A 22,633-nucleotide genomic window follows, 5' to 3' on the forward strand; every position below is an offset into this window, starting at 1 on the left:
AAGTATGCTGGAATTCTCTCTGTCTACCCAAGAGTTCAGTATGACAGATTGATAATGAGTCAGAATATGATGAATGTTCAAGTATTTCAAGATAATGTGGGAAAGTGGATCAGCCATATCACTTCAGGGGCCAGAAAGAGTTTGCCTGTTCTAGCTTTTGTGTTGTTAAATATTCAAGGGGTTTAGACCGCCAGCAATCTATGCTAAAACTACAGATGAAAACTTCAGTTCATTGAATCTTATGGTACTTAAGTTCATTAGGATAAACAGATTTATGCATATTCTTTGAAAGAGACTTTGTCAGTTTTACTTCCTTGCTCCTTCCCTGTAGTAATGCAAATTTTCCTTTCCAAATAATTAACCATTTCTTTTCTTAAAGCTACTGTTGTTTCAATCACTTTCAGGCAGTACACTTCAGTTTGCGAGGAGCCTCTTTACGTAGAATCTGGGAGAGATGAGATCTTTATGTCAATTAATTACCAAGCTCCCAGTCTCTGACAAAACCCCAATGGGCTTTGTTAATTGGAATATAATTGATCAGGGAATGCTGGGAGAAAGTATCACAGGAGGAAGCAGGTTTTTGACTGGGTGGTCTCTAACAGCTGGATAGCCAGATATAAAGGGAGGTTGGCCAAGTCTCAAGAAGGCAATAATTATTACAGGCGAAAGGGAGCACTTCTAAATGGTGGTCGATTCCCTGCCCTCCCCAACCAATATTTATTCCTGAATTACACATACCAACAATAAAGGAATCTAGTCATGTTCATGTAGCTGACTGTGGGACCACTTTGCACATACCAGTTACTATATTCCATTTCATTACAAAAGCAGCTAAGGGATCAAAGACCGTTATGACACAATATCAAATAAAAAAAGGTGCTGAAAATACACAGCTCAATAAATGGACAACTATTCAAAAGGAAACAGAAATAAGAAAAGATTGACTTAAGTGAATGGGGGAAGAGGGCAAATGCCAAAGGTAAAACATGGTTTATCTTCAAGATCTACCACAGTAACTTACCAAGCCTTGTTAGACAGCACCTCAAGCTCTTAGTGGCTTGCTAGGCTGTCCGCTGAAGGAGGTTCATCATCCAAAGCACACAACTCACAATTTGGATATGTATCACTAAACCTTTGCTGCTGCTTGGAAATCTTGGAAGTCACACCCAAAAACATTGTGGGAGTATTTTCACCAGAAAGAGTGTCACACTTTCAAGTGGCTTCGCAAATTCATTTTGCCAGCACTAGTGTCATTTTAATAAAAAGCTTCCTGTCAGAGAGACAAGGCATGGAGAGAGGTTCTTGGTTAGGAGTGAAAAACTACAGACCATCCTTGGTTTATGTATGTAAAATTTATAGACAGCTGTGCGTATGAGCGAGCTTTCATAAATACTATTACATTTAAAACTTATATGTACATACATTTGTTCCTACACATAGCAAAACTAGTTTCCCCTCTTTCCATTTTTGCTCACTGTTCTTTCTTACCAGTCTTCTGTGCTTTTGATGCCATTCATTATTGTACTGTGGAGGCATGGTTACTGTATCAAGTGATTCTTTGCAAATTTTCCCCATGACAAACAAAATTGACATGTGAACATCTGCAAAAATAAGACCTGATCATTACCGAGGGACCGCGTGTTCTGGGTAATATTACTCAGGCAATGGAGTCATCAGAAAGGTGCTGGTATGGATCCAAAATGGAGCACTCAACAGGCAGCACCTCAAGGCTATATGTTGTTGAGGAAATGTAATACTGCTCCTAAAGTCTGCAAAGTTTGGCTTGATTAGGAAGTAATTGAAATATATTAGGAATGGGAATAAGGGAGATGGATTGACAAGGCACTAGGAGTGATCTAACAGACAGGTAACCTTGGATTTTACCTTATGTCAGGCAATGAGTAGCATGCACTTAATTAAAAGCAGGATACATACAAATGCACCTTCCATTGTGGGGGGGGGGGGGGGGTTAAGACCTCTGGACAACAAACATGCAAAAAAACAGATGTCACATCTGCTGTGGTTATAAAGGAAATTGTCAGGAAATGTATAGATGAATAGATTAGTTGGGGAGGGAGCAGCTTCCTGTGCAAAAGGAAAATCCCATTGAGAGGACAAAACCCAGTCAACCAAAAACCAGCTGTAGAGAAAGGGTGCTTCAACTCATGGCACATTAAAGGCTGGGAAAATTCCTCTGGGCAGCAAGGGTGCAGGAAGGGATTGAGGTTTTTCTATCTTGATCCAGGGAAGCTGAGAAGTGGCAGTGAAGGGGATCTCAACAGACAGGCAGAGATAACCAGGTCTACAAGGTTCTCATGCTTGCAAGCATCAAAGCCCTTGTAATGGAGCAGAGAAGAAAGCTCAAAATTAGGGAATGAGGAAGAAACCAAAGTGTAGAATTAAGTAAAGGGAAAGGCAGCTGTTGGTTAGGGGGAGTTTCAGTGGTGGGGATGCTGTTTATACGCCAGCTTGGTAATAGAATGGGTAAAATGAAACAAAGACTACTTTGTTTCCTACAAAAGAGGTAGCTTGGGCTCATGCAAGCCCCTATAACTATGCCTTTCATCTGGAAAAAAATGATTGGAGTTGTAGAACATGTGCAACCAGATGAACAAGTATGGTAGTAAGAGAACTGGCTATACCCCTACTCAAGAACGCTCCTAGATCATCATTCAAGCTTCTGTCCATATACAGTCGTAGGACTGCAGTCAGGCCTATGGTATTAGCTTGCTCTTGCCACAGTGCAATTATTTCATTATGCCTCAAATCTATCCTTTCTCTCTTGATCCATTCCTTTCCAACACTTATATACCTCCGATGCCTTTTTCTACCTTTGACAGCAGACAATTCCTTGGTCCCTACCAGATCACTTTACCATGGGCGTACAACAATCCCTCTGCACATCCATCCCACACCAAGGTAGTCCAAGAGACCTCTGCATCTTTCTCCAGTAAGGTTCAGACTGTTCCCTTCACCAACACTCAGACTTGGCTGAACTTGTTTTCGCATTAAACAACTTTCACCTTCAACTCCAATCACTTTTTCCAGATCAAAGGGACTTGTGTAGCTTGAACTCATACCTTTCTATATAGTAATTGGAATCTTTGTTTCAGTCCTATTCAATACTTACCAGCTCTTTTAGGTGCAGCAATGACTGCATTTGTATTCCTCTCTGCATTTGGATAGAACCTATATTCAACCTCCACGTGGTTCCATTCTGACTCTACTCTTCCCTTTCTCAGTATCTCCATTTCAAACATCTTATATGATTTTTTGATAGATGCCAGCGTATTTCCTCTGAAGCACCACTTAAGCCATCCCAAGGTGGCATCAATCTGTGGTTTTCATCAAGGTTGTGGCCCAGATTTAGTTGTGATGATTTTGAGGGCAGATGGGGAAGCTAGGGACCAGGTTAGAGTTTAGGGACAGGGATATGGAGGAGTTAGAGGTCAGGCTGGAGTATAGACCTTCACTCCATGCTCAAAGACCAGCGATGTGCAATGGAGCCAACGTCATCCCAAATCCAGGCCTTCACTCTGTTCTCAAAGGACAGTTACAAGAATGGGTGTCGAAAATCTAGGCTTCCACTCATGGTTAAAGGACAGCAATGCGGACATGGGACAAAAGACATCTGCAGTCCACGCCACATGGCCAATGTGGTGATGAAGAACATCTGTGAATGTCGAGCTGGTTAGTGCTGTGGATGAGGACAAGGAGTACTGGTGGCCCACTAGGTCAGCGAGACCCCCGGATCAGTGGGCCCTGAGATCGTTTGTCTGTGAGCATGGGACACGAGAGCCAGGAAAGTGAGTCAGCAAGTCCAGTGTTCATGGTCTGGAGTTAGTGACCCGTTATCAGTTATTGAAAAATCAAAGCCCGATACCCGATTGGAAGTTCAGAAGCTGATATCCAATGGCCGAAGCCACTAGAGAAGTCAGAAGCCTACTGTCGGTGAGTCTATCGGTGGTACAGACTGTCCTGTGGTTTGAGGACTGCCTGCATGGATATGACCGAGGAAAAGGGTTTGATTTGCTGTTGTCATTTCATTGCTTGTTCTGTTCTGTATTGTTCTGCTGAGCATACTGGGCATGTTATTTGCCATTGGAATGTGTGGTGACACTTGCAGGCTGCTCCTACAACACCTTTAGGTTTGCTGGTTAATGCAAATGATGCATTTCTGTTTCGATGTACATGTGATATATCTGAATCTAATATTTAACCAAGCTCTGTGAACAAAACATTTTGTAAATCCAATGATAAATGCTGTACCCAAGTGTAATTCTACATCATTCTGCTCACTATTATATAACGTTCACTCACCACACCCCCTGCATATTTATTGGTTACCCAATTCTAACAAAAGGGCATCAAAAACAAACACCAACCTACCTTTTTTCCATTTTGAATGTAGTCTGATTTGTCTTTTTCCAGTGTTTCTCATGTTATTTTGCTTCTGAACGGTTGAGTGGGAAACCTTGCAACTGCAAGGTTGTGGGTTGAAAGCCCATTCCAAACATTTGAGCAAAAACTCGGATCATCCCTCACTGCAGACTAAAATGGACCTGCATGGTTGGAGGTGCCATCTTTCACAAGATGTTAACACAAGAACTTTTTAGAAAATATTTTAAATTCATGACTTTGACATTTACTACCCACCCCTAAACTGTCTCCATAGTGGTTAGGTAGAACATTTCATCAACTGCAATTCTTGAATCTAACTAGTTAAGGATGAGATGTTTCTGTCCCTAAAATATATCAGTGAACTACTGTACATGGGTTGTCTGTGTCATTATGTGATGACTGCCTCATTCAGTTACCACACAGATGCAAGCTTCATGTTAAGAGTTGCATTTAATGACCCAGATATAAATTCCCCAGTTGCAATGATTAGCTTCAGCTCCACATCCACCCATTTACTTAACCCTGAAACTGAACTTACAAATTCACTTTCGTACATTTGTGCCTGCACCTCAATGGGTTTCAGTCCCAAGATGATGCTGAACTCTTCTGCTACCTTCACCTCCATGCTCATTTATCAGGAAATCATTCCCCTCTTCCTCACACCCCCACCCCCAATGATGACCTTCTCTAATGCCTCAAGCACATCCCTTCCATTTGGACAACCCTTCTGGCCTTTTGTCTTTTTCAGCTTTAATTGCAGACATGACATGGCTGTAACTCCCCCACTTCCCTCACCCATTTCCAAGCTTACCCAGTTCACACCAATCCCAACCTGCAGATAAGAGAGGGGAGCTGTTGTAGTCTGGCACACTGACTTCTAGAAACCAAGATTCCATGAACATGTTCACTGTCTCCTGGACATTTACAGATCTCAATGCATCAGAACATGATCCATCCACTGTCTCCAACCTGACCATAGCTCCCTTCTTTCAAAATCCACAAAAAGGATTGCGCTGGTAGACCTATTGCTTCTGCCAGCTCTTGCCCAACCAAATGCATCTCCTTATACCTCAACTATTCTATCTCCCTTTACCCAGTTTCTTCCTATCTATATCCTGGACAACAAAGCTTTCCATTATTTTGATTACTGTCAATTCTCCGCTTCCAATCACCTCATCTTCACCATCTGGCTATCAAAGGTTAGTAATGGACACTCACGTGGGCTCCAGCAGTGCCTGTCTTTTCGTTGACTATGTTCAACAGTCTTCAAATCTACTCTAGTAGCCCTCCCCAATTTTTTCTCTGCTATAACTGTGCTTCCGCAGAACTCAATTTTATTACCTTTGTCATCAACTTACTCCCTGCCCAAAATCACCTGGACCATTTTAGACTTCCTTTTCTGGACCTGTCTCTCAGGAAACAAACTATTCACCAATATCTATCATAAACTAATGGAATCCACACCTACTTCAACTATACTTCCTCCTACTTGTAAGGAAACTATTCCCTACTCTCAATTTCTCTATTAGTTGCATCTGTTCTCAAGATGAGGTTTTCCTCTTGGGTTCTTCAGGAAGCATGGCTCCCCTTCTTCCATCATTGACAAAGCTCTTATTTACATTCAGTGACCACTTTATCAGGTACAGCTGTTCGTTAATGCAAACATCTAATCAGCCAATCATGTGGCAGCAACTCAATGCACAAAAGCATGCAGACATAGTCAAAAGGTTCCGTTGTTGTTCAGACCAAACATCAGAAAGGGTAAGAAATGTGATCCAAGTGACTTTGACTGCAGAATGATTGTCGATGCCAGATGGAATTGTCTGAGCATCTCAAAAACTGTTGATCTCATGGGATTTTCACACACAAGTCTCTAGAATTTACAGAGAAAGGTGCAAAAAACAAAAACATCCATTATTCTGTGGGCAAAAAAGCCTTATTAATGAGAGTGGCCAGAGGATAATGTTGGCACATGGCCAAGTGGTTAAGGCTTTGGGCTGGCGATCTGAAGGGTGTTAGTTCGAGCCTCAGCCGAGACAGCGTGTGTCCCCTTGAGCACACACTGCTCCTGCACGCTTATAGCCCAGTGGCGGCGGTTGGTGTAGTATGGACAAGAACGGCCACACTGGTTCAAGCTCAAAGGAAGGCGAGGGTGACTCAAATAACCACATTTTACACATCAAACCTTGAAGTGGATGGGCTACAGCAGCAGAAGACCACACTGGATTCCAGTCCTATACCTAATAAAGTGGCCACTGAATGTACATTACCTCCATATCTTGCAGTTCTGTTCTCACCACCCCTCCCCAGACAGAAAAGAGATGGATTTCCCCCTAGTCTTGACCTAGCACCCAAATGGTTTCCACAACTAGCATACTAAGCAACAGGATCCCACTACTGGCCACATCTCCTCACTGCCCCTCCCCCACTTCTCTTTCTACTTTACACAGGGACCATTCTCTTCTTGACTTGCAGGTATGCTCATGTCTTTCGCCCACCCACTTTGATCCCTGGCAAATCTTCTTTAATCTCAGGAGCTGCTACAGTCGCTCCTTCACCACCAACTAGTAGGGACTTAAACAGTTCTCTGTGGCATGTAGAACATTTCTTTCCTATCTGTAGTCCAGTCCTTTTCTCTACTTTTCCCTCCCTACACAGTATGAAAAGACTCCCGCTGCTGTCTCCTGCCCTCCCAATTTAAAGATGTCAACTTTGCTTTTATTTCCATGTTTCCTTCCCTTTGCCTGATTCCTCCTTTTTGCTATGTTCTTTTCTGAGATACACCTGCATATTAATTGAAAGCGCAAGAGTTAACCCCATAGGTTCTTGTTTTTAACCCTACTTCCAGTGAAGATTCAACACCTTGCTTCTTTGCATGTTCTTACTACACCATTAGTACTTCTGATGGTCCTTTCCTCAATTGATGCTGCTCCTGCATGCAAAGAACTCTCAATTCATTGCATTTAAATTGCTCACATCTTGTATTCCGTGTTAGATACATCATAGGGTTTCTTTTATTGACGCCTTCTTCCTTACAAGCCTCTACATCCTGTGTGAACCCATGATCTAATTTTCACTCCCATTCCTCACACTTTTGATTCCTTATACTTTTTCTGAAGAACCTTCCACACCACTCCACTTCCTTTGCCACCTGTGGTACAACTACATTGCTAGCAATTTCCCTTTCTTTCTGTACAAGTAGTATGTGTACCAAATACTTGCTCTTTTATTTCCCATCTTTTCTGTAGTCCAAGGCTACTATGTTCCCCCCTTTGTGCAGAATAGGAATTTAATTTCACAACTTTCAATTTACTTATTCACAATACCTCTATCCTGAGGAAATCAAACATGGACTGATTGTTTTGTGAATTATTACTGTTCAGTCCACAAGCATAATCCAGCTCTTTTGGTCACTGTAACTTCACATCCTTTCCCTGTCTTGTGTTTCAGGCTCCTGTGAAACACTACTTCAGTTTTCAATAAGGTGCTCCAGAGTCTTCTAGATTGCTCTATTTCCAAGACAGTTGCTGTGACAATGAATTTAATATCTCTAACCTCTATCTTATTGCTTATCCATTTAGCTAGCACTGTGATCCCAGTACCATTTATTCCCTTTTGCCTTCATTTAATTGCTAATCTTTCATCAATTTTTAAAACCAGCATTTCCAGGTCCACCCAAGACATTACCTTTATTTCTCTTAGCACAGACATTGTCTGTCATACCAAGCATCTTCTGCCTTTTATTTGAAGTAGTATTTTTAATGTCTACAAAGTGATTCAAGATATTGCGAATGGCTCTTTAAAGAATAATATTGACTATTTCCTTGGAGCCTTAAAACTGAGCCAGGTCGCTGGTGACACTAAGCTGATGTCAGGTTAGCTGGAATCTGTTGGGAGGATGATGTCCATTTTAAATCAGATGACCAGAAGCTTGGGTTTCTGGCAAATCTCAGTAAGAACTCATGGCACTGAATAATGGCAGAAGTATTAGTGAAGAGCATAACGAATGCATAGGCTACTCCTTTTAAAGGCCAAAAAAACTAAGAAACTATAGTTCCTCAAGAAACATCTTTAATTCTATTGACCATGGGCCTAACACTTCAAACATTATTAAACCTTTCAAGTGAAAACATCAGAACATCAGTAGAGAAAGAACTATTTTTTTTAAAAAGGTCTCTTCAAACATAGCTATCAAACTTAAATCATATATTAATTTTTCTTCCTCAAAAGTCAATACATTTTTGAAATTTAATTCCAATAAGCAATTTTCTTTGAAATAATAATTAAAAATAAAGAAAAAAAAGAGAAAGAATTTGGAATGATATCCGAATTCAGACGTAAACATTTTAGTGCTGGCATTCACTGATGGCCAGCTTGGAAATTGGGCAAAGGTCATTTGAGAAATAAATTGGTTTGGAATACAAGTGCAATATCTCTTGTCGCTGCGTTTAATGGATAGAAACTGTGAAATGCATCAGCAATCTTTTGGGAAATGGGACCCGTTGTTAGTGGTGATGAAGGATAAGGATGAGAAAAGTGACTCGAGTGTTGTGATGACAGTTGAATTGGTTAGTGCAGAAACTAGCACCATTTCTCAGGAGCCAGTCTTCAGGTCGGTCACTGTCCTTTGGTATCCAGTCAATTGAGCAGGTCATAAAAATTCATCTAATCTATGTACATAAGGCAAAGGTAAGAGTATCAGTTGTCCATCAGGAAGGCTTTGTGGAATTACATCTCCAGTCAAAATCCATTCATTCTGGTTTCTTTCTGTTGCTGCGTGCTCAGTTTTTTACACCTGAGGTCTCTTGGAATCTGGGAAGTGCCATAACTATTGTGGGTTTTTCAGAGTTCGGCCATGACGAAAGTCATAAACGTGCCTGCAAATGAACACCAGATCAGGATCTGTGTTTTCTGGGACCTTGCGGTGTGAAGGTGTAGAATACTCTTCAGAGGGTGGTACTACTAGCCTCTGATCAGGAAACCCTTCCTCTCGCCATTTTGCCAAGGCACAGAATCTGTGGAAAGCCAAGATGAGAAGATGAATGAGAATGACAAGTCCTCAAGGACTCTACACCAGTAATATTTTGTGCAAGACCAACATACACAAAATGCTGGAGGCAGTATCTAAGGAGGGGAAAAAATGCTAACACTTGGGGCTTCACCCTTCTTAAGCCCAAAATGCCGATGGTTTATTCCCCTCCATAGATGCTATCTGACCTTCAGAGTTCCTCCAGCATTTTGTGTGTTACTCAAGATTTCCAGCACCTGCAGAATCTCCTGCATCTTATATCAGAGCCTACCTGTGTACCTCAAAGCCCCAATTGCAAGCAACTTTGCAGACAATTAACAATTTTCATTCAATGCATCTCAGATGATTGTTATGCCAGCCTTGGTCAGGTCCCAGCTGGCTACTGCATTCAATTCTGAACACCATGGCTCAAGAAGATACATTGATGTTGGAGTGAGTACAATATAGATTCATCAGAATGTTGCTGGGCTTAAAATTGAGGATGGAAGATCTATCCCAGTTTTTTTAGAACAACAAACAGCAAGAAAGATATATATTTAGCGAATATTTCCAATATGCAGAATTTGTGGGAGAAAAAAAATTTGTTCACTGTATTATTCAGAAGCAAAACCAGGAAGACCTTTTCCATATGAAGAAGGGAAAATTGATATAATCTTTTCCCTCAGCATCTCTAAAATGGGAAACAATTGGACCCTTCAGGACGTTATGTTTTTTGTTGGTCAATGCAAACAGGGATATGAAGTTAAATCAGTCTTGATATAGCTGAGAGTGCATCATGCTCAAGAGGTGGAGTGACCTACTTCTCATGTAAAAGTGTGGCCAAGGGCAGTGCAAAAGCAAAGAAAAAATACACACAAGATACCCATCTAACCACCCACTCCATTTTGGTTCCTATCTGGTTATCTTCTTGGGACTGATCATCCACCTCTTTCCATGTTTCTTTTATCCTCTATGATTTCACCCAACTTTCTTTTCAATACATGTATATATTGACTTAATCCAGTTGTGAGATACTCAGTCCCCTATTCCAGTCATTAAGGAATGGTGTCTCTCAAATCCCATTTATTAGCTACTACTTTACGTTTAAGGATCCACTCTGAGTACCTTTTTGAACCACCCTGCCTTTCCCATTGGCCATAGAACTGGAAAGCCCAGTGTCACTCACCTACAGTACTCAGAGAAAGTCAGCACGTAACATTTTTCTTCAATGCAGGCGACACTGTTCTCATCTTGGTGCCGAGAAGCAAAGATTTCATTCTGGTGGGGATGGAGACAAATTAATAAACCTGATGTATTCAGTCTCAGTCAGCTCAGACAAGATGTCATCACAATTTCAAAGGAACTTGTGGTTCCTTGGCTAACCGAGCAACAAAGGAGTAATAGTGCACTTACCAGCAACAATGAAATTTCTCCCTTGTAGTAAAAAGGGAGCTAGGCCTGCTCAGAATTGGTACTTTGAGTAAATAAGATCTAGTTTTATTTGTCATGCAAGGGCAGAGCCCATTTTTGCTAGTAAAAAAAAAGTACATTCAAAGCTCTTTAGGAGTGGACTCACTGTGTGAAAAAAAAGATCAAGGATCCATTACAAATTTGAAAGACTAATGAAAGAGATGGCTCAATGAAATGTATGAAATTCTGAAATGGCATGACGGGGTAGATGTTTCTCCAGCTGGGAGATCTAGAGGTATGGGTCAGTATCAAAATAAGGGGTTTACCATTCAAAACTGATAGAGGGGCTTAAAGTTTAGGCCGTAAGACATAGGAGTAGAATTAGGCCATTTCATTTTAGAAATTCCATCGCTGTTCTAAATAGAAGTTCCTCTGTTCCGAGGCTGTGCCTTCTGGTCTTAGACTCACCCATTATAGGACATATTCTCTCCACATCCACTCTATCCAGGCCTTTCAATATTTTAGACTTCAGTGAAGTCTCCCCCCCCCCCCCATTCTTCTAAACTCAATAAGATCAGGCTAGAGCCATCAAATGTTCTTCAAATGTTAACCCTTTCAATCCCAGAATAATTTTCATGAACCTCCTCTGGACCCTCTCCAATGTCAGAACATCCTTTCCTAGATAAGGGGCCCAAAACTGCTCACACTACTCCAAGTATGGTCTGACCAATGCCTTATAAAGTTACAGCATTACATCTTTGCTGTTATATTCTAGTCCTCTCAAAATGAATGCCAACATTGCATTTGCCTTCCTCACCATCGATTCAATCTGCAAATGAACTTTTAGGGAATCCTGCACGAGGAGTCCCAAGTCACTTTCCATCTCTGATTTTTGAGGTTTCTCCCCGTTTAGAAAATACTCTATGCCTTTATTCTTTCTGCCAACATGCATGACCATACACCTCCCTGCACTATATTCCTTCTACCACTTAGCCTATTCTCCCAATCTAAATCCTCCTGTAGACTCTTGCTTCAACACTACATGTCCCTCCAGATATCTTTGTATCATCTGTAAACATGGCCATAAAGCCATCAATTCCATCTAATTTGTTGACATATTATGTGAAAAGAAGCGGTTTCAAAACCGATCCCTGCAGAACACCACCAGTCATTGGCAGCCAACCAAAAAAAGGTGTCCTTTATTCCCACCCTTTGCCTCCTGCTAGTCATCCAATCTTCTCTTCATGCTCAGAATCAGGTTTATTATCACTGGCAAGTGATGTGAAATTTGTTAACTTAGCAGCAGCAGTTCAATGCAATACATAATCTAGCAGAGAGAAAAAATACATAAAATAAAAATAATAGTAAGTAAAACAATTACAGTATATGTATATTGAATAGATTTTTAAAACATGCAAAAATAGAAATACTGTATATTTAAAAAAATGAGGTAGTGTCCGAAGATTCAATGTTCATTTAGGAATCGGATGGCAGAGGGGAAGAAGCTGATCCTGAATCGCTGAGTGTGTGCCTTCAGGCTTCTGTACCTCCTACCTGATGGTAACAGTGAGACAAGGGCATGCCTAGTACTATCTTCCTGTAATACCATGGATTCTTATCTTGTTAAGTAGCCTCTTGTCAAAGGCCTTCTGAAAATCTAAGCAAACACCATCCACAGACTCTCCTTTGTCTATCCTGCCTGTTAATTCCTTTGGAGTTCCCTACAAAAGACTGTGTAAGCTTGGTTGCTGAGAACATTCGAGGCAGGGGTTGACAGATATTTGATTTAAGGTTATCGAGGGCATGGAAATTGCACAGGAAAGGGGTAACAAGGGGTCAAATGCCCCAAATCTACTTCTATTTCAATTTTCTTTTTAAAGACATTTATTCTCCAGACAAACAAATGCAAATATTGGAATCTGAGCAACAAACTACTAGAGGAACTCAGCTGGTCAAACAATATTAATGGTGATGAGGTTGTAGTGGAGAAGGAACTGTTGAAATGGTTTCAGGTCAGGACCCTGAATCAGGATTGGCTTTGTCCCTAATTGCACCTGACTACCATGAGCACAATGAGTTGGGAGAGAGTTACTGTTTTTCTCAGTTTGTTGTGTTCTGTCCCACGATCTGCTTTACTCATCATCATTATGTGCTGTGCTATATGGCAGGGGTGATCATGGTCTTCTGAACATGACTGTTCATGGCAAATATCTCTACAGAAGTGGCTTGCTATTGCCTTCTTCTGGGTAGTGTATTTACAAGATGGGTGACCCCAGCCATTATCAATACTCTATTTAGAGATTTGTCTGCCTGGTATCACTGTCACATAACCAGAATTTGTGATTATGCACCAGCTGCTCATGTGACCATCTACCACTTGCTCCAATGGCTTCCCTTGATCATGACTGAGACCTAGGCAGGTGCTACACCTTGTCCAAAGGTGACCTACAGGCTAGTGGAGGGAAGAGTGCCTTACACCTCCTTCATTAGAGAGGGGTCATCCTGTCATCCGTACCTGCTCCACTACCTTATGTGAAAATCAGGATTTCAGTAGTGAATTGGCGTATATTGGATTTCGCTTTGTTTCAGCCTACTTTCACCAGAGGAAAAGTGGCTCTCTCAGGTCCCAGGAAAAGCAGCACCTAAACTAGATAAACCTGCCATTCATTGCTCATTTGCTCTTAACCCTGCTGTATTCAAAAATGGTTACAGTTAATGGCCTATAATACTTTCTAATTCATTAGTATGTTAACCTCCATGCTATATGTGGTACAGGACAAGGAAAGACCCGTTCTTCCTCTGACTTCACTCAGTCACCGTTTCATTATACATCGAAAGTAACTGCAATAAAACAAAAAGCAATAACCACCTAAAAAAAGCTAAGACAAAAGCACAATGAAGTTCAAGAAGTCACACTACCACATATCAAGGCACAAGACTGATGCTAGTGAGAGATGCTAATATTGCAAAAGGCAAAGAGCAAGAGATAGAATAAGGAGAAAAGACCAGAATAGGGTCAAAGGCACAGAGCAAGAGGCTAAGGGAGAGGATGTAGAAAGGAGTGCCTAATTTTGTAGGGAAGGATGGTGATGCTCACCTCACAGTGAATGCTGGGATTTCTGCCTCCCTGGATGTGCTCAGGCCTGTAGTACCAGTAAAGGCTCATCATGAGTTCCCCTACAAGAAGAAAGTAACACTTTAGTGAGCGCAAACTCAGGTGAAAGCTACAATAACCACTCAAACTTGTACAATAGACTTGGCAACGTCAGGTACCTCTAGGGATTTGATAAACATCCCTGCAAACAACTATATTGGGCTTGTTGCACAAGAGCTGCTGCGCTGACTACGGTAGGTTTGCTGCTCGAGTTGTCTAGAGAACTTAGTCCAAATCCCACAATATGAATTGGGGAATATGAACTCAATTATTGAAAAGCTATCAAACTCTCAAAACTCAAATGGTCTCACAATTATCATTTACTGAGAGAAATTTGACATTTTTGCCATTGTTGCTTCAGTCCAGTCTAGTTTTTAAGCTTCATTCTAAAGTGACTTGAGAAGCCATTCTGTTGTGTCAAACCTCTAGCCTCTACAAGTTTCAACAAAGACCCCTACTATCTCATTGAGACAATTCAGCTGTGCGGAAAATTCCAGCTTTATCCACGACAACTACATTCAAAAATATAGAAAACCAGATAACTAATCAATCTCAAATCGAAGAAAGTACATCCACTTCAATCACAAGATTTGAAATTATTTTTGCATTTAAAACAGTGGAGAGTGCTCTATGCATGCAGTTCCCCATGTAACCTTTCACAAAATGTCTGTACTCCATAATTTTGGTGGCAAATCTAGCAATATGTAAATCCACATGGAGAGGAAGGTCAAATGTATGTTGATATTAAGGCAGGGACTGTTACCCAGATGTAACATCACTCACCACATGTGTAGCTGCATTTCATAAATCAGTACACCAAACTGCATCTGCAATTCATAATTTTACTTGATCTCTGCACGTAATAACTGACATTCTACATATTTTATTAAAACAAAGACTAGAACTGCAAATTCCCAGCTGATCTACTGACTGCTGCTAGAAATATGCACTCAATGGCCACTTTATTAGGTACACCTGCTCATAAATATAAATATCTAATCAGCCAATCACCCGGCAGCAACTCAATGCATAAATGCATGCAGACATGGTTAAGATGTTCAGACCAAACATTAGGATGGGGTAGAAATGTTATCTAAGTGACTTTGACCACAGAATGATTATTGGTACCATACAGAGTAGTTTGGATATCTCAGAAATGGCTGATCTCCTTCACACAAAGGAAATAGGAACTAGATTTGTTGCAAGTTTAAAGCAGTTTACTAATGAAACTGCTATACAGCGTTCTTTTTAAACTATCTAGATCATAAAGGTTTACAGTTCAATCCTTACACAAGCCACAGGGCCACTGCTACTTTAAAAAGGTATGGCTGGAATGAAAGCAGGGAAGAACAAATCCCGATGGTAGTGGCCACTGGGAATTCAGATGTGGCTAATGCATTTTTGAGAATAGAAAATGAGTAGTAAGCACCACCATTTGGTAAGCCCACATTTAGACGGATGGCCCATAGTTCTATTGATTATTGACGGAACTGCTGAGTTCTATAAAATGATCAGCAGGGGATCACTCAGAATTTAATACCTCATTCACTCACCAAACTACCACAATGGGAACTCAAGATACAAAACAATTGTGTATTCAACAAAAATGACAAATTGCTACTTAGCTCCACCCAGGATTAGATGGAGATCTCCTGAGAATAAAATGCACAACGTATACATCTTTGCATGGGACATGCCTTGTGATCTTGGAATGCTGTTACATAATGCAGTCTGGTGATGTACCATTTCATTTGTGGTAGAGATCTGCTCCACCCACCATTTCTTATTCAGTTCATGTTTTGCGCTACACCATCCTTTCATCAGCTTTTATCACGTGGTCAGCATCCACTTGTAATCCAATCCAAGTTCTGTGACAGATGCATCAATTATCTGTAACTACTTGATAGATTATGAATTATATTAATTACATAGGATTCAGTTTGATCCAAATCTACTACCTGCGCCAGACTTGTGTGAACGGGCTATTCAATGTTCTGTCATAAGAACATCAGTGCACCTGTGATTGATATCATGAGTTTCCTTGCTGACAAATATTCAGAAGCAGGTGCATATATAAACTCATGGAAACTAAAATGATTGTAAAATCAGCACATACACGCACACACACTCCACTTCTGGTAAGATGGAAGCATGCTTGGACATAGTGGCATCTACAGGGTCAACGAAGGTGCTATTGTCTTTTATTTAAATGTATTTTTATGATCATAAGAACCTGCTGGACATTGCAATCCAACAGCGAGTGATCATCTTCATCACTTGTCTTGTTACCGCAGGACCCTCTTGGACATTGGTGATGCAGAATGCTTCAAATACAATTCATTGGTTTATTGGCAAACAATCCTTGGTTGTCGTAAGGACTAGGCATCAGACTGTGGTGGCGCACATTTGTAGCGGCCCAGGGTGAAGTGCCTTTCCACCAGAGTGCCGGAGGTAGCATGGCATGGTGTCCATGCTGGACCATGTGCTGGCCCACAGTACTTACTCGGCTGCAGACAAGCAGTATTGTGTTCCACTACACACTGTTACAACATTCATGGACTGGGGGGACTCAAGACTAATTTTCTTGTATGACTGCATTTTACTGCTGTCTTACATGTGCTATGTGTGCCTGTGCTGTGTATGTCTGTTGGCAATGCGTTTTGCACCTTGGAGTAACGCTTTCGTTTGGCTGTATTCATCAGTATGCATGTATGGTTGAATGACAAACTTGAACACATGTTGCAACAATATTGTCTTTTCTTTTGTTTATCCAAGACACTATATCAGACGAACAAACCATACATGTCTAAAGATGGAGTCAAAAACTTCTTTGGGAACTTTCATCCGAATATTTGATATTTAGTAGTTTCCCAGTAGAGTTAAATACAGATAAGCCATTACCTTATTTAATGGCAAAACAGGCTTGAGGGACTTGTGGTAGACTGCTGCTCTTGTTTTGTGTCTTTACTCCAAAGACTTAGGTTGTTAATCCACAGCAGAATGATTGCACTGCAACTTTTAAAGTGCCTCTGCTCTGTCGATTCACCAAACAGACAGGGAGCTCTCTCACTGGTATCCCAGCCAGTTTTCACTCTTCAACCAACATCAATAAGGGAGATTATCAGGTCATTGCACTGGCTTTTCTGGGAACTTGTGAAATGGCTGATGTGCTCACCACACTGGTGGCTATGCATCTACGATACTTTTATTAACTGAGCAACACTGAAGAAGCACCCCAAACATTTTGAGACAGGACCACACTGACTCCTGCTCTGTGAATTTCTCTCAGCCTGCAGCCATTCCACATTAGACTGGCTTCCCCTGAAACAGCAGTGTTTGTATCACACGTTTCACAACCATTGAATTTGAGCCAGTACTACAGAGAATTTCTCACAGCAGCAAGGGCACAGGGCTGAACAAAGCCCACGTGCTACAAGCAGACAAGACTAACATTTGACTAAAATTAAACAGGTGTGATTAGCACTTGGTGCCTGACTTATACACGAGGATGTTTTAATTACCTGGTCCCACTCTAGTCTCTAGAAAGATTGTACCACTGGTTCAGTCAACCAGAAAGAGAATTAACTCTCAAATGATTGTTAAAATTTATGGCAAGATAAAGCACTGGACGAAATCAGCAGGCCAGGCAGCACCTACGTAAATGAATAGATAGTTGATGTTTTGGGCCAAAACCATTCTTCTGGAAAAGGAGGGGGAGGGGAAAGAGGGAAAAAGGTGATAGGTGAAGCCAGATGGGTGAGAAAGCTAAGGAGGAGGGAACCCAGGGGAAGTAATAGGTAAGTAAGAAGAGGTAAAAGGTCAGAGTGGGGAATAGAGGGGGATTTGCTTACCGGAATGAGAAATCAATATTCATGCCATCAGGCTGGCAGCTACCCAGAACAATATAAGGTGTTGCTCCTCCACCCTCAGGGTGACCTCATCTTAGCACAAGACACATCAGAACGGGAATGAGAATCAGAATTAATATGTTTGGCCACTGGCAAGTCCCACTTGTGGTGGATGGTGCAGAGGTGCTTGATGAAGCGGTTATAATTTATGACAGGTCTCACCAATGTACAGGAGGCTGCATTAGGAGCACTGGACACAACAGACGATCCCAGAAGATTTGCAGGTGAAGTGCTGTCTCACCTGGAAGGGCTGCCTTGGGCTCTTTACAGAGGTGAGGGAGGTGGTGTATTTGCAGGTGTTGCCCTTAGGCCGCTTGTAGGGAGGTGCCAGAGGGAGATTAGTGGGGAGAGACAAATGGACAAGGGAATCATGGGAGGACTGATCCCTGAGGAAAGTGGAGGAGGTAAAGATATGTTTAGTGATAGGATCCCTTTAGAGATGGCAAATAACTAAAATGATTAAGTTTTAAAAACTATGTCTTCCTTTTGGTTTAGTATGAAATGCATCAAAATGATAACAGAGCCCTCAACACCAGCAAGACTTAATGCAAGTACTGACAATGTTTCAAACAACAATATACAAGAATCACTTCTAAATAAACTGCTGAAAATTCCTCTTCCATAGAGACTCTGGATCATTAGATTGAAAGTAAAAGTGAATAGGAAGGAGAAAAGACTGGGTAGCCAGTTATTCCCCTCGTGTGAAGGTTGGTAAAGAAAAAGATCAGGCTTGGAACTGAAGAACAATCATCCCATGAATTCTGAAGAATTCCTCAGCTGCCACAGTCTAAGATCATCTGCCAGCACACTAAGCAGATTAGGAAAACAGGAATTCATTTCTCCAACATCACAAAGGAGCTAACACTACTGGTTACACAGCACTAGCCCCAGCATCAGCAGATCTAGAAACACGGACATGGGACAAAAACATTAGAAATGCTGTTCACAGCAGCCTCATCACAAATGACTGAAAAGTTTAGATTTACAAACTCAAATCATGTGAAGGACAAGCACTTGGTTCCAAACTGCCTCCTTGCAAAGCTACCCATCTAGAGACCCTTTTAAGCAGCTCAGAGAGCCAAGAAAATTAAAGGTCTCTGATCCAGTAAGGAAGACTTAATATTCTGGGTTCGATTCTCTTAACAATCAGGATGTCAATAAAAGTCCTTAAAATTAGACAAGAACTTTTCAGTGTAGGCTGAAACCACATTCAACAGACTACAAAGTGTAGAATATCATAAGGGATAATGACACTTCACATGTATTTCACTGGCTGTATTTCACAACATCCTCAGAAGGACCCAAGGAAAGCCAAATTAAATGCAAATTTTCCTTCTGTGTTACCAGAGTATGATTTAAATTGGAATGTATTAGCAGAAGAAACGATTGAGAGGAATTCAGATCAGCATGAAAGAATAAGGGATGACATTGAGTGTAAGATGAGGTTTGTGCGAGTATCAACAAAGTGCAAAGGATGACCTAATTCTGTGCTGTAAATTCCAAGTAATTCTGTGTAAAGGCTGGGTCCAGCAGCTCCTCTTTCTGAGCAGTGAGACACAGCTAGGGAGATTTACAAAGCCTTCTGTAATGAGTGCTTAATGTTACCAATTGAACAGCAGAAAGTACCACTTAACATCACAAGTGGCAGATGTGTGAAATATTTATGACAAAGTCTCAAATTATGGAAGAACTGCAGATTTGCTAGCCATCTGAGCATAGCCCAGGGGAGGTTAGATCTGGATTTGGCAATCTTGGATAAAGTTTAGTGGGGCAGAAAGAGACTTTTTTTTTTAAAAAGCACAGTGAGCTATGATGAAATGGAATGTTGTCCTGAAAGAATGGCAGAAATAGACTGGATAGAAAGCTTAAAAAAAAGGGGAATTAGGTACTCATTTAAAAATAATAATGTTAATGGGCCACAGACCAAGAGCAGAAAAGTAAAAGTAACTGGATACTTCCTTCTTCTCAAATAGCTGGCACAGACATTATGGACTGAGTGGTATCCTCCTACATTATAATAATCTTTGCTAGAGTAAAGACCTTACCTTTTTACTAAAGCAAGAGACTAGAATCCCTAGTCTGCTCCTGCAGTCTTACATTATTGCTTACTGTGAAGACTGCCAGTGACAATACAGGGAAGAAATGAAGGGCTGAATCTAAGGATTTGAATTCTAATGCCAAGCCTTTAGAAATGGATCAAGCCAAGGTGAAGTGGTTTCCCAGTGTCCTGCATTTGGCAGTAGAAACTACTGGTAATCTGACTGAAGATTTGAAAGTCAGACAGACGATAAATTTGCTGAGCAATGGAGTGACAGCATTCCCATAGCAAGCTTCTGCACGGTACTCAGAGCACAGAAAGGGGTGGTCCCATTTCCTTTTTGCTGGCTGCCACCAAACATCAATCACTATGGTATTTCACAGGCCATCTGCCTTGCGCAACTCCCTTGACATCTTATTGAGCACAATAACCCTCCCAAGCAATAAATGTCCCTTCACAATCTCCCAGCCGACACTAAACAACTGCAGTACTAAAGAGCTCTCAGCTCTTCAATCCCTTTACAAAAGTGGAAGGCCGCTTTTTCAAGTAACGCAACACCTACAGCTGGACTAGCGAAAAGGACAGGCACGGGAACTGGACACAATTTACACTAAATAGTGGGTCTGCTCTTTGGGAGTTCTCACTTGGGTATCAACAGCACAATGCTGAGTTGTAGAGGCAATAAACATGCTGGTGGGCACATACGAACTGCTCTTAAGACACCCCTAGCTAATGCTTTGCTGATGCTGCTTTGAAGGGGATTTCCTTATTGACAGGAACACTGGATATGGCATGAAATTCCAACCACACACTGCTGACTGAATAACAGGGATATCCCCACGTGGCAGCCCTCACAAAAGATGCTTACAGGAACAGCACCTTTCAGAAGCAACTATAGAGGATATCCATTTCTAACCTCTAGCTATTAGAATGGCCAAGCAGAAAGATCTAGTATTGGACTGAGGAGTTCTGCAGAAGGGTCATGCAGAAAACCAAGTTACATCAAGGGGAAGCATAAGTGATTCGTTATTCCCATTATATTACTTTTAAACAGTGACTACACTGAATTTGTACCCTTTTCAATCTCTCTACTTCCTACTTTGTCGTTCTCTTTCTCTCTGGAATACCTAAATAAACAGGATATTCAACTACACCAAGAACAACAACCACCTTGCATGGAAACACATCCACTGGGGCTTCACAGGAGCGATACCATAATTTGGGACACTAAGCTATGTGAGAGGCCAAAGACTGGTAAGGGATACCTTTGGGCAAGGTGGAGAGCTTTAGCAAAGGACTTCCAGCTACACCTCTACTGGCCAAAGGATGCAGCAATTAATGCAGGAATGACCAGGAGGCCAGAGATGGACTGTAAGACTGGGAAAGATTAATAGATAGAAAGGGGAAAGGTCATGGAAGGATTTAAACACAAGCACAAACATTTTAAAATCATGGCCTTTTGCAAACAGCAACAATTAAGGTCGGCAGACATAAGCATGTGGAAAATGACCCTGATGAGAGCTGGGACTCAGCTAGCTAATGCTAGTGTTATGGAGGATGAAAAAAGAAAACAATGAGAACTCATGCTTCATGTTAACATTTAGAAAGGTTCACATGGTTCAGATTATTAAGTCTTATGGGTAAGAGGCACGATGTTTCCTTGCATGCCCTGCTTTGCTTTTACATTGGATCAATTGACTTACCTGATGTAGGGTCCTCCCAGAGTGCAGAAACCTTGGCAACATATGGAATTGACTTCTTCCTAGGTCCTGACTTCAATAAAACAGTGTCCCGAACCTTGACCACTTCTCCATCCCTTTCAACAGCTGAGTAACACTTACGAAGCAGGGGCTGCACTTCACCCTGGAGAGCAAAAAGGGTCAGATAATCAACTGGAAACAGCATGGACAAGGAGAAAGGTCAAGTGACTCATTCAGGAGAGCAACACATACAAAATGCTGGAGGAACTTACCAGACCAGGCAGCATCCAGAAAACGAGTATAATCAATGTTTCGGGCTGAGACCCTTTGGCAGGACTGGAGAAAAAAGGTTGAGGAGTAGATTTAAAAGGTGGGAGGAGGAGGAGGAGGAGAGAGAAACACAAAGTGATGGGTAAAACTTGGAGGGGGAGGGGATAAAGTAAAGAACTGGGAAGTAAATTGGTGAAAGAGACAGAAGGCTATGGAAGAAAGAAAAAGGGGAAGAGCATCAAAGGGAGTTGAAGGCAGGCAAGGGGATAAGATGAGAGGGGATAAAAGGGATGGAAAATTGTGAAGGGGAGGTGGGAGCATTACAAGAAGTTTGAGAAACTGATGTTCATGCCATCAGGTTGGAGGCTACCCAAAAGAAATACAAGGCGCTGTTCCTCCAACCTAAGTATAGCCTCATCCCAAAGGTGGAGGAGCCATGGATAGACATATCGGAATGTGACACATCCCCTTTTCCCTCTCTTAATTCAACTCCTATCCGCTCATCCCTCCCTCTGGTGCTCTTCCCGTTTTCTTTCTTCCATGGCCTTCTGTCTCTTCTATCAATTTACTTCCCAGCTCTATACTTCATCCCCTCCCCTTTCAGGTTTCATCTATCACCTGGTGTTACTCTCTCCCCAACTTTTAAATCCACTCCTCAGCTTTTTTCCCTCCAGTCCTGCCAAAGGGCTTCGGCCTGAAACGTTATCTATACTCTTTTCCTAGATGCTGCCTGGCCTGTAGAGT

The 22,633-nt window shown here is 41.5% G+C and overlaps 1 protein-coding gene across 4 annotated transcripts in view; it reads right to left on the reverse strand.

Moving 5' to 3' along the window:
* Positions 1-8,207: 8,207 nt before the first annotated feature.
* Positions 8,208-22,633, reverse strand: part of bahd1 (bromo adjacent homology domain containing 1) — a 71,967-nt gene continuing 57,541 nt past the window's right edge. For all 4 annotated transcript variants that reach the window (XM_059953672.1, XM_059953690.1, XM_059953680.1 and 1 more), the window contains 4 exons: positions 21,623-21,782; positions 13,917-13,996; positions 10,596-10,687; positions 8,208-9,416 (listed from right to left, as the gene is read on the reverse strand). In XM_059953672.1, coding sequence (XP_059809655.1) covers positions 9,230-9,416; positions 10,596-10,687; positions 13,917-13,996; positions 21,623-21,782 — 519 coding nt within the window. In that variant the 3' untranslated portion in view covers positions 8,208-9,229. The remainder of the gene's footprint in view (positions 9,417-10,595; positions 10,688-13,916; positions 13,997-21,622; positions 21,783-22,633) is intronic.

This window comes from Hypanus sabinus, chromosome 2, assembly GCF_030144855.1.
Source record: "Hypanus sabinus isolate sHypSab1 chromosome 2, sHypSab1.hap1, whole genome shotgun sequence".
Classification (NCBI taxonomy): domain Eukaryota; kingdom Metazoa; phylum Chordata; class Chondrichthyes; order Myliobatiformes; family Dasyatidae; genus Hypanus; species Hypanus sabinus.